The 15065-nt window shown below is 40.4% G+C and overlaps 1 protein-coding gene across 3 annotated transcripts in view; it reads left to right on the top strand.

Annotated features, from left to right (window-relative positions):
- Nucleotides 1-300: 300 nt before the first annotated feature.
- LOC143784953 (LITAF domain-containing protein-like) overlaps nucleotides 301-15065 on the top strand; it is a 97051-nt gene continuing 82286 nt past the window's right edge. For 2 of the 3 annotated variants that reach the window (XM_077273567.1, XM_077273565.1), the window contains exon 1: nucleotides 8566-8676. In XM_077273567.1, the coding sequence (XP_077129682.1) occupies nucleotides 8610-8676 (67 nt within the window). In that variant the 5' untranslated portion in view covers nucleotides 8566-8609. Of the gene's footprint in view, nucleotides 419-8565; nucleotides 8677-15065 lie in introns of those variants that run through there. The other variant, XM_077273566.1, reaches the window with a different exon arrangement.

The raw sequence follows: 15065 nt of genomic DNA, 5'->3' as shown, positions 1-15065 counted from the left end.
CCGCAGGTAAAACGCAGTGCCTTTTACCTGCGGATTTCTCAAATCCGCTGCAGAAAAATCCGCAGAGCTCAAAACTACGTGTGCACATACCCTAATAGAAACACGTTACCACTTCTGTATTGATCACCCACTCCTGGTTTTGGCTTGCAAATACTGATGTAAAATACTGATCAAATACTGAATGTGTGAACACGGCCATAAAGGGGCACGAGTCAGATTGAAAAAATGAGACCAGGTCATTAACCTACAAAGGGGCTCTGTCCTTAAGGGGTTAAAACAAAATCACCCAAACAAATGTGGATCTGACCATTAGCTAATTGACTTGAGCAGTATCCTTCTAGACACCTGTGAGAACTGAGAAGCCCTACAAGTTAGAAGAATTTTGGGCTCAAGAATATCAGGGGACCTGAGTATAAAGGTTTGATTAAATTTTTCTCTATGTGGTCTTGTAGAAAGTAGTTCAAAAGAGACTTCAAAATGTAAATTACCTTCACTTGTGCATTCTAGAATATCAAAAGTTCTTACATTTTGCAGGAATGCAGAGTCAGATCTCCGCTGCCCGTATTAAAGATTACATTTCAATCTCTTGTAACAAGTATTTGTAGCTTAAATCCTTTCTCCCCTGTTTAGTTGCACATAACAATCGATGCACGATGTGATACTCTGCGTTTGTTTTTCTGTGTTTTTATGGCTTTTTTGAGGGGTAAGAAAAAACAAACTATGCGGTTAGCTGCTACTCCAATTAGAACATTTCTCCAAAATTGAATTGTGGAAACAAATATTTAATGAAAGTGAATTAGATGAAGTGGTTGTGTCCTGATCTGGGCATGCGAGCCAGAACCACATTGGGGGAGAGGAAAGAGGGGGACAAACTCTTCTATGGTGTGTGGCCTCATGACCAGGACTGTAATCCAACCACTACGCCTGAATAAACCTGTAGGCCATTTTTACGTTGTTGTATTTTTTCAATCAAACCAGAGAAAAATTTTCACTTTTTTTTTTATTTTGTCTATTCGGATGCCCTGGATGTTTTTACTCAAATACTGAATATTGCCTTAGACTATATTCACACAGTACAGAAAAATAGCTCTTTCTGTTATAATGTTTACGATACTGAGGCAAATTCCCATGGTTTTGTTGTAATTTTACAAAATGTGCAGCAAAAAAAAAAAAAAAAAGACTTTGACTGCACATGTGAATATATCCTTAGGGCTGAGCCCTATACACAGAGCTCGTATGGCTGAGCCTGGAGTCTGTAAGGCCCTTTTAGCGCATAAGCAAGCTTTGTTGGATTTTATTGCCCCCTATGTATTAATCCCTTCATGACCCCAGCTTTTTTTGGTTTTTCATTTTTCGCTCCCCCTCCTTCCCAGAGCCATAACTTTCTTATTTTTTTGTCAATATGACCATGTGAGGGTTTTTTGGGGTTTTTTTTGCGGGACGAGTTGTACTTTTGAACAGCACCATTGGTTTTACCATGTCGTGTACTAGAAAACGGGAAAAAAATTCCAAGTGCAGTGAAGTTGCAAAAAAAGTGCAGTCCCACACTTGTTTTTTTTTTGTTTGGCTTTTTTGCTAGGTTCACTAAATGCTAAAACTGACCTGCCAATATGATTCTTCAGGTCATTACGAGTTCATAGACAAACATGTCTAGGTTCATATTTTTTTTTTTTTTTTTTTAATCTAAGTGGTGAAAAAAAAAATATGCACAATTTTCCGATACCCGTAGTGTCTCCATTTTTCATGATCAGGGGTTGGGTGAGGGCTTATTTGCGTGCCGAGCTGAGGTTTTTAATGATACCATGTTGGTGCAGATACATTCTTTTGACTGCCCGTTATTGCATTTTAATGAAATATTGCAGAGACAAAAAAACGTAATTCTGGAGTTTTGACTTTTTTTTTTCTCGCTACGCCTCTTAGCAATCAGGTTAAGCCCCTTTTTCTTTTTTTTTTGATCGGGCGATAATGAACACGGCGATACCAAATATATGTAGGATTTATTTAAACTTTTGGCATGCTTCAATAGTTTCCATGGGAGGCTAGAAGCTGCCACAATTTGATTGGCTCTGCTACATAGAGGTAGTAGAATTACTGCATTGCTACGAGCACTGACCACAGGGAGCGCTCACAGCAATCGGGCATCAACAACCATATTGGTCATAAGGAGACCTCTGGTTGTCATGCCAACGTGCTGATGACCCCCGATCACGTGATGGGGTTACTGGTAAGCGCATTTCTGGCCAGAAGCGTTTGTTAAATGCCGCTGTCAGTTTGACAGTGGCATTTAACTAGTTAATAGGTGCAGGTGGAATGCGATTTCATCCGTGCCTATTGCGGGCACATGTCAGCTGTTTAAAACAGCTGACATGTCCCAACTTTGATGTGGGCTCACCGCCGGAGCCCACATCAAAGCGGGGGTTCTGCCATCGGACGTATTATCCCGTCCGATGGCAGAAAGGGGTTAATTTAGTTTGGGTGGCATTTCAATGCACTCATTTAGGGTAAGTTTCTTTTTGGGCTCATACTCACTTGCAAGAAACTCGGATGAGTCTCGCACGGCTGCACTCGGGAGCAGAGCGTGCGGCTGCATGGATTCCTATGCAGCCGCACGCTCCGATCTGAGTGCCGGGTGCAGTGCCGGGTATTAACATGCGAGACTCATCCGAGTTTCTCGCAAGTGAGTATGAGCCCTGAGTATGAATTTTAGACACTGCTATTTTTGCTCTGCAAGAAAAAAAAATGCAATGTCTACATTCCCACAATGAGCTTCTGTATGTTTTTGACTGCATATTTTGGCTGCATCAAAAACACAGCGTCTTACAGTTCTAGCAAAGTGGATGGGATTTTTGTTTGTTTTTTTTTCTCTTAATTTTGAAACCTAGCATAGATTGATCTGCAACATGTTATGCGTTCTTGCAGGTATCCTGGGCTTAATGTGTGGATTTTCCCCATAATATTGCGTTGGACAGAAAATATGCACATAATCTGCACATGACCGTATTAATAAAAAATTGTCAACTTCAAGGAGGTATTTAAAAAAAAAAAAAAAAAAAATAGTATTCAAGCAACAAAAGTTCACAGAATCACATCAGCTCACAGAATCACATAGTTTTTCACAATGGGTGTGGTTCACAGAAGGTCCGGTCCCAGTTGAAGCAATTCAGTATATATAAATAGGTATCCAGCATCTGCCCACAAAACTTCTTTACATATTTATTGATATGCTCTAAAAATAAAAGTAGTTAAAAACAAAAACGCTTTTTTTCCTATGCGCTTCAAGCATTAAAAGCCTTGTTGTGGCCTAAAGTGTTTAACTGCTACTTTTAGAGCATTCCAATAAATAATACTTTTTTTATTAATCATTTTTTTGTTATATTATTATTCATGGTCATGGCCAAAAGTGTTGGCACCCTTGAAATTGTTTCAGAAAAATTAAGCATTTCTCACAGGAAAATATTGTAATGACACATGTTTACTTCCTTTTGTGTGTATTGGAACAACACAGAAAAAAACAGAGGGGGGAGGGCAAATTGGACATCATTTCACACACAACCCCAAAAATGGGCAGGACAAAATTGTTGGAATCTTTCCAAAATTGTGGGTAAAAAAAACTGTTTCAAGCATGTGATGCTACTATAAATTCACCTGTGGCAAGTAACAGGAGTGGGCAATATGAAAAATCACACCTTAAACCAGATAAAAAGGGAGAAGTTGATTAATTTTTTGCATTGTGTGTGCCACACTAAGCATGGAGAACAAAAAGAGAAGAGAACTGTCTCTGAGGACTTGAGAACCAAAATTGTCAAAAAATATAACAATCTCCATGTTATAAGTCCATTTCCAGATATCTTGATGTTTCTTTGCTCATGGTGCTCAAGATAATCAAGAAGTTTACAACCCATCGCACTGTCAGGCTTTGTGCACATGTATATTGGTCCACAGTGGATTTGATAAATCTGCAGGGCAAAAACGCTGTGTTTTTGCTGCAGACTTATCGTGGATTTACTGCGGTTCTTCTGCGGATTTCACTGCGGTTTTCTATAGGAGCAGCTGTAAAACCGCTGCGGAATCCGCAGAAAGAAGTGACATGCTGCGGAATGTAAACCGCTGCGTTTCCGTGTGTTTTTTTGCTGCAGCATGTGCACAGCGTTATTTTGTTTCCCATAGGTTTACACTGTAATTTAAACTCATGGGAAACTGCTGCGGATCCGCAGTGTTTTCTGCAGCGTTTTCCGCATCATGTGCACATACCCTTACTAATATCCCTGGACGTGGATGGCAGAGAAAAATTGAACTGTTGCAACGCAGGATAGTCCTGATGATGGATAATTTCGAAAGAAATTCTAGCTATCCTGCAGGATCAGGATGATGCATTGTCAGCGCAAACTATCCATCGACATTTAGATGAAATAAAGCACTGTCGCAAGAGACCCAAGATGACTCCACTGATGACAGAGGCATAAAGCTAGACTGCAGTTTTCCAAAATTTACAAAGCCAAAATCCTTCTGGAAAATGTCTTTTAACAGATACCAAGATAGACTTTTTCGGCTTGGAACATCATTCTACTGTTTTATCGAAAATGGAGTGAGGCCTACAAAGAAGAGAACACAGTCCCTATAGTAAAATATGGTGGAGGCTCAAAGATGCCTTGGAGTTGCTTTACTGCTTTGACTGTGTGCAAGGCATAATGAAATCTTGTGTAGTACCAAGTGTAAGAAAGCTGGGGCTGCATCCTAGGTTATGAGTTTTCTAGCAGGACAATGACTTCAAACATGCTTCAAGATACACCCAGAAATTGGTGGAAACAAAACATTCTGGAGAATTCTGAAGTGGAGAGCAACGAGTTTGGATCTACTGGAATTATTGGCAGTTATCAAGACTCACTCAATAAAGGAGTGGTTCTGCAGATGGGGACGACAGACCACATATCAGTACCCATGCTTTCTGGTTGATGTTTAAGTCACTTTTGAATGTTGATTGTGCTTTCACACTCGTGGTAGCATGTGAAGGACTCTATAACCCAGACAAGTGGCTCAGGTAGTGCAGCTCATCCAGGATGGCACATCAATGTGAGCTGTAGCAAGAAGGTTTGCTGTCTGTCAGCGTAGTGTACAGAGGCTGGAGGCGCTATCAGGAGATAGGCCAGGGTTCCTCTTAGGCCGGCCTCACACTAGCAAGTTTTATGGACGTATGAGCCCATAAACTACGTCCATAAAATTCGCATTACACACGGCCCAATGAATCTCTATGGCCCAGCTCCTATCTGCCGTATATTACACATCCGTAATATATGGTCTTGTACGGCCGTAGAAAATCGCAGCATGCTGCGTTTGTCACCGTATTGCGCAAAAAAATTGCCAATGAAAGTCTATGGGGGCGAGAAAAATACGGATTCCACAAGGATCAGCAGTGTGACTTGCGAGAAATACTCAGCGGTGTTATTGAAAAGCCGGTAATTCAATTGCCGGCTTTTCATTTCTCCTTCCCAAACCCGAGAGGATATGAGACATGGTTTACATACAGTAAACCATCTCATATCCCCTTTTTTTTTGCATATTCCACACTACTAATGTTAGTAGTGTGTATGTGCAAAATTTGGGTGCTGTAGCTGCAAAAATAAAAGGTTAAATGGCGGAAAAAATTGGTGTGGGCTCCCGCGCAATTTTCTCCGCCAGAGTGGTAAAGCCAGTGACTGAGGGCAGATATTAATAGCCAGGAGAGGGTCCATGGTTATTGGACCCCCCTGGCTACAAACATCTGCCCCCAGCCACCCCTGAAAAGGCACATCTGAAAGATGCGCCTATTCTGGCACTTGGCCACTCTCTTCCCACTCCAGTGTAGCGGTGGGATATGGGGTAATGAAGGGTTAATGTCACCTTGCTATTGTAAGGTGACATTAAGCCAGATTAATAATGGAGAGGCGTCAATTATGTCACCTATCCATTATTAATCCAATTGTATGAAAGGGTTAAAAAACACACATTATTAAAAAGTATTTTAATGAAATAAACACACAGGTTGTTTTAATATTGTATTGCTCTCTCAATCCACCTGAAGACCCTCGCTCTGCAAAATAATAAACCAACAATATACATACCTTCTGTTGATCTGTCACGTCCCACGAAGTAAATCCATCTGAAGGGGTTAAATCATTTTACAGGCAGGAGCTGTGCTAAAGCACTCGCTCGTGCCTGTAAACCCCGGGTACTGAAAGGAAAGCTGGGTGATCTGTACTTACATTGAGTCGCGGTGAAGCGCCCTCTGCTGGATGAACTCATATGAACTCGAGCGTGGGAACTTTTCCAAGGCTCCGGTTCATGAGTTCATCCTGCAGAGGGCGCCTCACCGCAGCATATCTTCCTAAAGTAGTGTCCAGGTTCCACAGAACACAGGAAATAGTTCTTCCATCTTTCCTCCCTAATCCTACTAACGATAAGGAAAGGAAGCACTTTAGATGTAAAAAGATGTATCCTGGAATATCTGGCAGTAACTGATCCCTGGAAGATAGATAACGCCCTATTCGTGTCCTATCAGGGTAGTAGGAAGGGTCATAGGGCATCGAAATCTACTTTAGCTAGATGGATCAGGGAGGCTATCTCGCTGGCATACATATCAAAGGGCAAGCCGGCGCCTGAAGGTCTGAAAGTGCATTCCACTAGAGCTATGGCGGCTTCGTGGGCGGAAAGATTGGAGGTGTCGATCGACCAAATTTGTAACACATTCTATAACCATTATAGATTGAACTTGGGTGCCTCTTCTGACCTTTCCTTTGGTGTAAGGGTGCTGCAAGCTGTAGTCCCTCCCTAGTTAGTTACTCTCTGTAATTCTCTCCGTAGTGCTGTCATGGACGACCGATAAAGTCTTAGTTACTCAACGGTTAACGGTGTTTTTCGGAGTCCATGACAGCACCTGTACATACCCTCCCGTCTTCTTAAGTTCTGGGTGTACACCTCTTCCTTTATTTATATAATTCACGGGTAGTGAATAGTTAGTTATTGTATCATTGTTTATTATGTATGCTATTAACCTTGGTGGTCCTCCTGTGCTCTGTAAACCAACTGATGCGTGGGAGAGGTGCCGCCCTTATGTATCTGTAGGTCTCCTGTTCCTGAAGGGCGGATCCCTTCTCTCCGTAGTGCTGCCATGGACTCCGAAAAACACCGTTAACCGGTGAGTGAGTAACTAAATATATATATATATATATATATATATATATATACATACACACACACACACACACACACACACACACACACACACACACACACACACACACACACACACACACACACACACACACACACACACACACACACACACACACACTATAACTATATATATATATATATACTGTATATATGTTTTAACGAACATTTGAGCACATAAATCCATTAGATGTTGGTTTTGCAAGCCTGCGAGAAAATATCGCAGTATGGATGCCATACGGATTACATACGGAGGATGCCATGCGCAAAATACGCTGACACACCCTGCCTACGGATGACATATGGACCACTATTTTGGGGACTTTTCTGCGTATTACGGCCGTAAAAAACGGACCGTATTTACATATGCTGAGTGTGAGGCCGGCCTTAATGTAGGACAATGCCAGACCTCATGTGGCTGGAGTGTGTCAGCAGTTCCTGCAAGATGAAGGCATTGAAGCTATGGACTGGCCAGCCCATTCCCAGACCTGAATCCAATTGAACACATCTGGGACATCATGTCACGCACCATCCACCAACGTCATGTTGTACCACAGACTGGGAGTTGGTGGATGCTTTAATCCTGGTCTGGGAGGAGATCCCTCAGGAGACCATCCGCCGCCTCATCAGGAGCATGCCCAGGCATTGTAGGGAGATCATAGAGGCCACACACACTACTGAGCATCATTTCCTTGTCTTAAGGCATTTCCACTGAAGTTGGATCAGCCTGTAACTTCATTTTCTACTTTGATTTTGAGCATCATTGGAACTCCAGACCTCCGTGGGATATTAGTTGTGATTTACATTGATAATTTGTAGGTTTTTATTGTTCTCAACAGATTCCACTATGTAATGAATAAAGACTTACAACTGGAATATTTCATTCAGTGATATCTAGGATGTGGGATTTTAGTGTTCCCTTTATTTTTTTTATTTTTTTAAGCAGTGTATGTATCACAGAGGTGCATTTCCTCTGTGATATAAATCTGGAGTAATGCTCTAGTTCACAGTACAAAAAAGCAGTTGTTCAGCCATATTGGCTCCAGCTCTAATTGTGAGCAGCTGAAAAGTTGAGGCGGGACAGCTGCTCATCATATCTCCTCCTCCTTACTCATTCCCTTAATTAAACTACATTGGCATTGACAGGTGTAATCTGAACAAAAACATATTGCTACTGTTTACAATACCTACAAAGTATTAATAGGTTCAGAGATCTAGTCTTCAGCATATGTTTTTGGTTTTTCTCCTTTGACCATGGTGTCAAGGTGGATAGATAATGACCTGTCTCTACTTTCTTGATTTGGATTTGTTGCATAATCTATAAATGCTAATAGAATTTCACTGTTACATTTTTGTATTAGGTGAAAAACTAAGTATTTCTTCTCAGCTAATGAAGATTAAGGATGTTTGACCCAAAAATCCCTAGCACAACCAATATGGATAATAGCCCTCCTGTCTATCAGGCTTCAGGTACAGTATAAAATGTTAGTATAATATCTATACTCAGGTTTGATATCATAACTTCCATCCATAGTGATTTTAGTATCCTTTAAATAAGCCCTCTTCCTCTATTGCAGGCATCGTATTATATAGCACCGTTTCTGTTCCACCCAGTTGATTTAGTTTTCCTCTGCTAGCTGAATGTTTTATGCTCTATGTAGAAACAGGAAGTCTTTTTTTTTTTTTTTTTCCTTGCACTTATCATTCCCCTCTACTCCTGACCCAGTTGTTCCCTCCTCCCTGGGAATTTTGCAGTGAAGACTCATGCAGTGAAAAGAGACTTCCTGTTTCTACATAGAGCATAAAACATTCAGCTAGTCTTCTTTTTTTTTTTTTTTTTTTTTTTAAATCATGTGATGAAATATCTTAATGGAAAAGAGAGGACTTAAGTGAGTATAAGGGCAAAATGAGAAATTGCTAGTGCACAGTGCTATATCATTTCAATAGATTAAGAGAATAAAAACTTTGAGAGCATTTCTTAAAATCCAACTTCTAGATTGGATGAGGAATTGTGTCCTGCTTATAATAAAGTACCATATATTCTAGAGTATAAGCCGACCTGTGTGTAAGCCGAGACCCCTAATTTTGCCTCAAAAAACTGGGAAAACGTATTGACTCGAGTATTAGCCTAAGGTGGGAAATGCAGCAGCTACTGGTAAATTTCAAAAATAAAAATAGATACCAATAAAAGTAAAATTGATTGAGGCATCAGTAGGTTAAGTGTTTTTGAATATCCATATTGAATCAGGAGCCCCATATAATGCTCCATACAGTTCATGATGGGCCCAATCAGATGCTCCATATTCAAATATGCCCCATATAATGCTCCATAAAAAGTTAATGATGGCCCCATAAGATGCTTCATAGAATAGTATGCCCCATATAATGCTGCACAAAGGTTGATGGCCCTCATAAGATGCTCCATAGCGCATTATGCCCCATATAATGCTGCAAAAAGGTTGATTGCCCCATAAGATGCTCCATAGCTTATAATGCCCCATATGCTGCTGATGCAATTAAAAAAAAAAAAAAAATACATATTCGCCGCTCAGGCCCCAGGACTTGCGATATTCACCTGTCCCCGTTCTACCACCGCGCGCCGCTGTCTTCCGGGTCTCTGCAGTGACTGTTCAGGCAGAGGGGGCGCACTAACCATGTCATCGCGCCCTCTGACCTGAACGTCCCAGCCAGAGGACACGAAAAACGAAGCCCAGCGGTGGAGCGGGGACAGGTAAATATCACATTGCTCACCCTCCCACGTCATACTCGCCCCCTCCTGGCACAGTCCCTGCTTCTCCGATGCGATGGTCTCTGGCGCCGGCAGCTTGTTCCTGTGTTCAGCGGTCACATGGTACCGCTCATTAAAGTAATGAATATGCGCTCCACTCCTATGGAGTTCTTCTGGACTATTGCAGGCAGACATCCTTTTTCCCCAGACAGAAGCAGATCCAGTTGAAATCAAGGATAAGCATCCTGCAGAGCAGAAAATCAATGTCCATGAGGTTTGCAATGTCAGTCCCTGGCTCTCTGATGTCCTGCATCCCAACAATGGCCTGGACCCAAGCACATATCAGAACCCTTCAGACCTATGTTCTGACAAATTGGGATAGAGTCCCTGAACAGGAAGATTTAAATATCTGCCTGTATAAAAGCCTCTTTATCTTGGTGAAGCAACCAAAAAAACCTGAACAAAGTAGTCCCTTGGATCCAAGTCCCACTGATAACCATAGAGGTGGATTCCAGCAAAAGATGATGGGGTGCTATGGTCTCCCAGACCTCCTTCCAGCATTGCTAGTCTGCTGAAGTTAGCAGGCAGTCTTCCAATTTCAGGAAATTGAAGGCGGTAGAAATGATCAAGGCATCAACCTCTCTTGATTCGAGACACCCATGTAAAAGTCTATTCAGACAATATTACTACAGTCGCCCACCTCTATCACCCTTCAGGTCTTCATGCCTCCCTTTAATCTCAGCAAGAATATTCTCCTGGGCTGTGGAACATCTATCCTTTGCTGCTCCTCTTATATGGAGACCAGACAACATAAAGGCCAACTTCCTGAACAATCCAGAAGTGTATCTGTTCGCCAGTGGACGCCTTTGCCAACCAGTGTGAGTTCAGTCTGGCATATGCCTTTTCTTCGATTCCTGCAGAAGATATGAATCGAGCAGGCGAGTATTTTTGATAACACCACCCTGGCCAAAAAGGAGCTGGATCTGCACCATAACCAGCCTGTGTGTGGATCGTCTCCTAATTCTTCCACCTGTCAAATCTCCTGCACTGAGGGCCAATCCGCCATCCAGACATCGAAAATTTATGTCTAGCAGCCTGGCTTTTGAATGCCTTTTTTTTTTTTTTTTTTTTAAAGCCAAAGGTCTGTCATTTAAGACCCTTCAAAAAAGTAGAAAGCCATTAACAAACGCCATACACCACAAGACCTGGAAGACGTAGTGTGCAACTGAACATCCAGATCCTCAACAACCAAATGTCACCAAGATCCTGGACTTCCTGCAAGAAGACCTTGAGAAGGGTCTCAGACCCAGTACCTTAAAAATTCAGGTGGAGGCGTTTGACTTCTTAATTTGACCAGAGCTTGGATGAACATTGATGAGTGAAAAGATTTGACAGCAGCCTCTAGCCTACACCCCAGACCTGTCAATCTGGTTCCCCATGGGACCTTTTTAATATCGTCCTAAAGGGGTTGATGCATCCACCATTTGAGCTTCTGCCATCAATAAGACTAGACAGACTATCCTGGAAAACGGCATTCCAAGTGGCATCATGACAGCCAGATGGGTGGGTGAACTACGGGCTCCCTCAATAAACAAGCCATTCTTGAGGATACTGGAAGACCGACTGGTGCTCCATCTTGACCCATCATTTCCACCTAAGGTAGTCTCAAACTTTCAGAAATCTCACGAGATAGTTCTACCTTGCTTCTGCCGGAACCCAAGGAACAAGGAGGAATTCCACTCTCGACGTAAGGAGTGGTGCTTTATTATCTCCAGGAGACAAGGCAGTGGAGGAAAGACAATAATGTATTCATTTATGACCAGAATGAGAAGACAGCTTCCAAAACTACAATGGCCAACTGGATAAAAAGGGTGACTACTGGGTCCAGAATTTCTCACCTCCCACAGAAGCTCACAGCTCATTCCACCAGAATGGCAGCGGTCTCCTGGGCTGAGAAAGCCAGCTCCCTGGCGAAGCGGTTGCGAAACGTGCGTTGGAGTGGTGTGTGGGGGGGCTGCGGCACGTCTCTCCGTTGGTACACATGGCTAGTTTTCATATGACTTACTGATTCATCTTCTTCTCTATTTCCCCTATGGTCTTAGTATATGTGTATACATGCACCTTATGTTGGCATACTTATAAGTATCGTAGGTATAGATTTTCCAGCCCTTTGTTTATGCATGGACATGTATTTATGACTCTGCATTGTTCATATGACACACATAGTGGCCATTATATTATTATATTATATAAACTTCTTTTCTTTTTATTTATCAATATTCAATGTATATGATTGATTGGGCACAGTATTATTTGTTGTATATTTATTTATTTATTTTTACACATTTATTGATTATTCCACTAAGGATTTTATTTTTTGTTATTATATCACTGATATGCACTAATTGTCATCATATTTTGTGCACATTTGTTTTGGCACTACTACTTTTTGGTACAATATTATCTTTGCCTTTTATATACACCTTTTAATATATATATATATATATATATATATATATATATATATATATATATATATATATATATATATATATTTAATCTCTCATTTGGCTACTAATGTATACTATTATGCTATCAATATTGTACATCATATGAAATGTTGGTTTAATCCTACTTATTCTTTTTATACTAGTCATGTGATATTGATTATATTATTCTCATTAATCTTAATAATAATAATTAAATAAAATTTAATAATATAGTTATATTATTTACCAACTAGTCTGACGTGCCCCACCCCCCACATACTGATTTTAATATTATTAAATTTTAATTTTTAATAAAATATCGTTTTTTAATCATATATTGTGTCACATTGCCTGTTATATTCATAAATAAAATTATATGATTGAATTCATAGACTCATTTTTTTTTAGTAAATATTTTTTGTGGGTATATACTTCCATCGAGCAGAGCTGCTTCCTAGTCACCAGTCCACACCTTTTCCAAGCATTACAGCCTTGACTTGACATCAATTAAGGATTTGTCTTTTGGGAGAAAGATTCTCCATCCCTAGGCATTAGTCTTTGGTATTCCTTCTGTGTACTATTAGAGAAAATAGAATGTAGACTCACCAGTAATTCGGTTTCTAATAACCCACCACAACAGCACGAGTAATTGCCTCCCCTTGCTCAATTATTTTATTTGGATCCAGTAATAATAAATATAATTTGAAGCATTCATACTATTGGGGGCCCTTTGTGATAGCTCATCCCACCACCTTTCTCCAGTGTTATTTGACCTATTTTGTGTTTCCTGACCCTATAGGATGAGATGACATCCTCCTGTGTGCTGTCGTGGTGGGTTATCAGAATCCAAATTACCATTAAATCTAATTTTATTTTTCATCTTTTGCATTTTAAAAATTACATAAAGGAAAATGAGTTGATGTCAATGTTTAGGCAACCTTGAAAATTGATGAGCTCAGACAACTTTAGACCAAGGTTTCAGTCCAGGTGATGGAAATTTCCCAGCTTTGTAAAAACCTAGCCTCTTCTAACCTTGTGCCAAAAAACAGCAGTTATGGGTTCTTCTAAGCAGCTGACTACAGTTCTGAAAAATGAAAATGAGGCCCACAAAGCAGGAGAAGGCTATAAAGATGATGGCAAAGCATTTTCTAGTTGCCCTTTCCTCAGTTCAAAATGTAATTAAGAAATGGCAGTGAACAAGTGGAGGTTAAGATAATGTCTGGAAGACCAAGCAAGATTGCAGTCAGAGCTGATGGTACAATTGCTAGAGAGGCAAGTATGAACCCCCTACTGACTACAGAAAGCAAACTTTGGAGCTCTGGTGTATTGTTCGACTGTCCAGAGACACCTGCACAAACATGGTTTTCATGGAAGAGTCATCAGAAGAAAACCTCTCCTGTGTATTCCCCATAACTCAGAGTCTGAAGTATGTAAAACATCTGAACAAGCCTGATGCATTTTGGAAACAATCCCGTGGACTAATGGTTAAAATAGAACTCTTTGGGCCACAATGATCAAAGGTATGTGTAGAGCGAATGGGCACAATTTCAGGAAAAGAACATCTTGCCAACAGTTAAGCATGGGTGTGGCTCAATCCTGCTTTGGGGTGCATTGCAGCCAATAGCATAGGGAACATTTCACGGGATGAGAGAACAAAGGATTCAATGAAACTTCAACAAATTCTTGATGCAAAAAAAAAATACATCTATAAAAAGCTGAAGTTTGAAAAGAGGATGGCTTCTACAAATGGATAATGCTAAACAAATGTCAAAATCTACAATGGACTACTTCAAAATGTGCAACCTGAAGGGTTTACAATGGCCCTTACATGGATGAAAATTCCTCAAACAAGAATTGAGACTCTTGGCTGGCTACAAAAGTGTTTACAAGCTGAGATTCTTTCAAAAGGTAGTGCTACTAGGTACTAACCATGCACCTCTCCTAACGATGATGGAGTTATGGCTTATTCACGAACAGGCTAAGGTCTGAATTAATACAGAAATAAAGATGGATATATATTATATAGATTTTAATGATTTCTAAATATTTATAGATTTTGGGGGGTACCAGAGATGTATATGATATCCAAATAATTGCCACCAAATGGAGTAATAAATTATATGTATTGAGATAATCTCACCTAAATTTAATCTTTTATTATTGTTTGACAGGCAAGTAGACAAAATCATCCCATAACAGCCCCTTTTAAAAACCATAAAAACACACAAATATAGGGCAGTGTAGTAATACATAAGCTATAGGCACTTTGGGATTACATATATCCCTCTATTTCAAGTCATGTGAACATGCATTTATAAATGCAGATGAAAACCTGTAGATGGTTAGAACAGTGTATGGTATACAATAAAGGTGATATAGACATCGGGTAACACGTTATATTTAACACTTTTTAAATCCAAAAGGCAAATAATTATATCTTTACACCCATAGACTGAAAGTAAATATACTGGTATAGTACCTATGTGAGAGCAGTAAAAGAAGAAATCTAGTATGAAAGATCCATTCCTAACCACTGGGGCGTCTCTCTATTACATGAATACCCCTCAATCAGAAGAGAAACGCCTAAGTGCAGGCAGACATGTAAATTGGTACAAACCATGTGCCATGATGTCTTAAAGAAC

Source organism: Ranitomeya variabilis, chromosome 7, assembly GCF_051348905.1.
Source record: "Ranitomeya variabilis isolate aRanVar5 chromosome 7, aRanVar5.hap1, whole genome shotgun sequence".
Lineage (NCBI taxonomy): Eukaryota > Metazoa > Chordata > Amphibia > Anura > Dendrobatidae > Ranitomeya > Ranitomeya variabilis.
The sequence above is the reverse complement of the archived record's forward strand: the minus strand, read 5'-3'. Positions and strand labels throughout refer to the sequence as shown.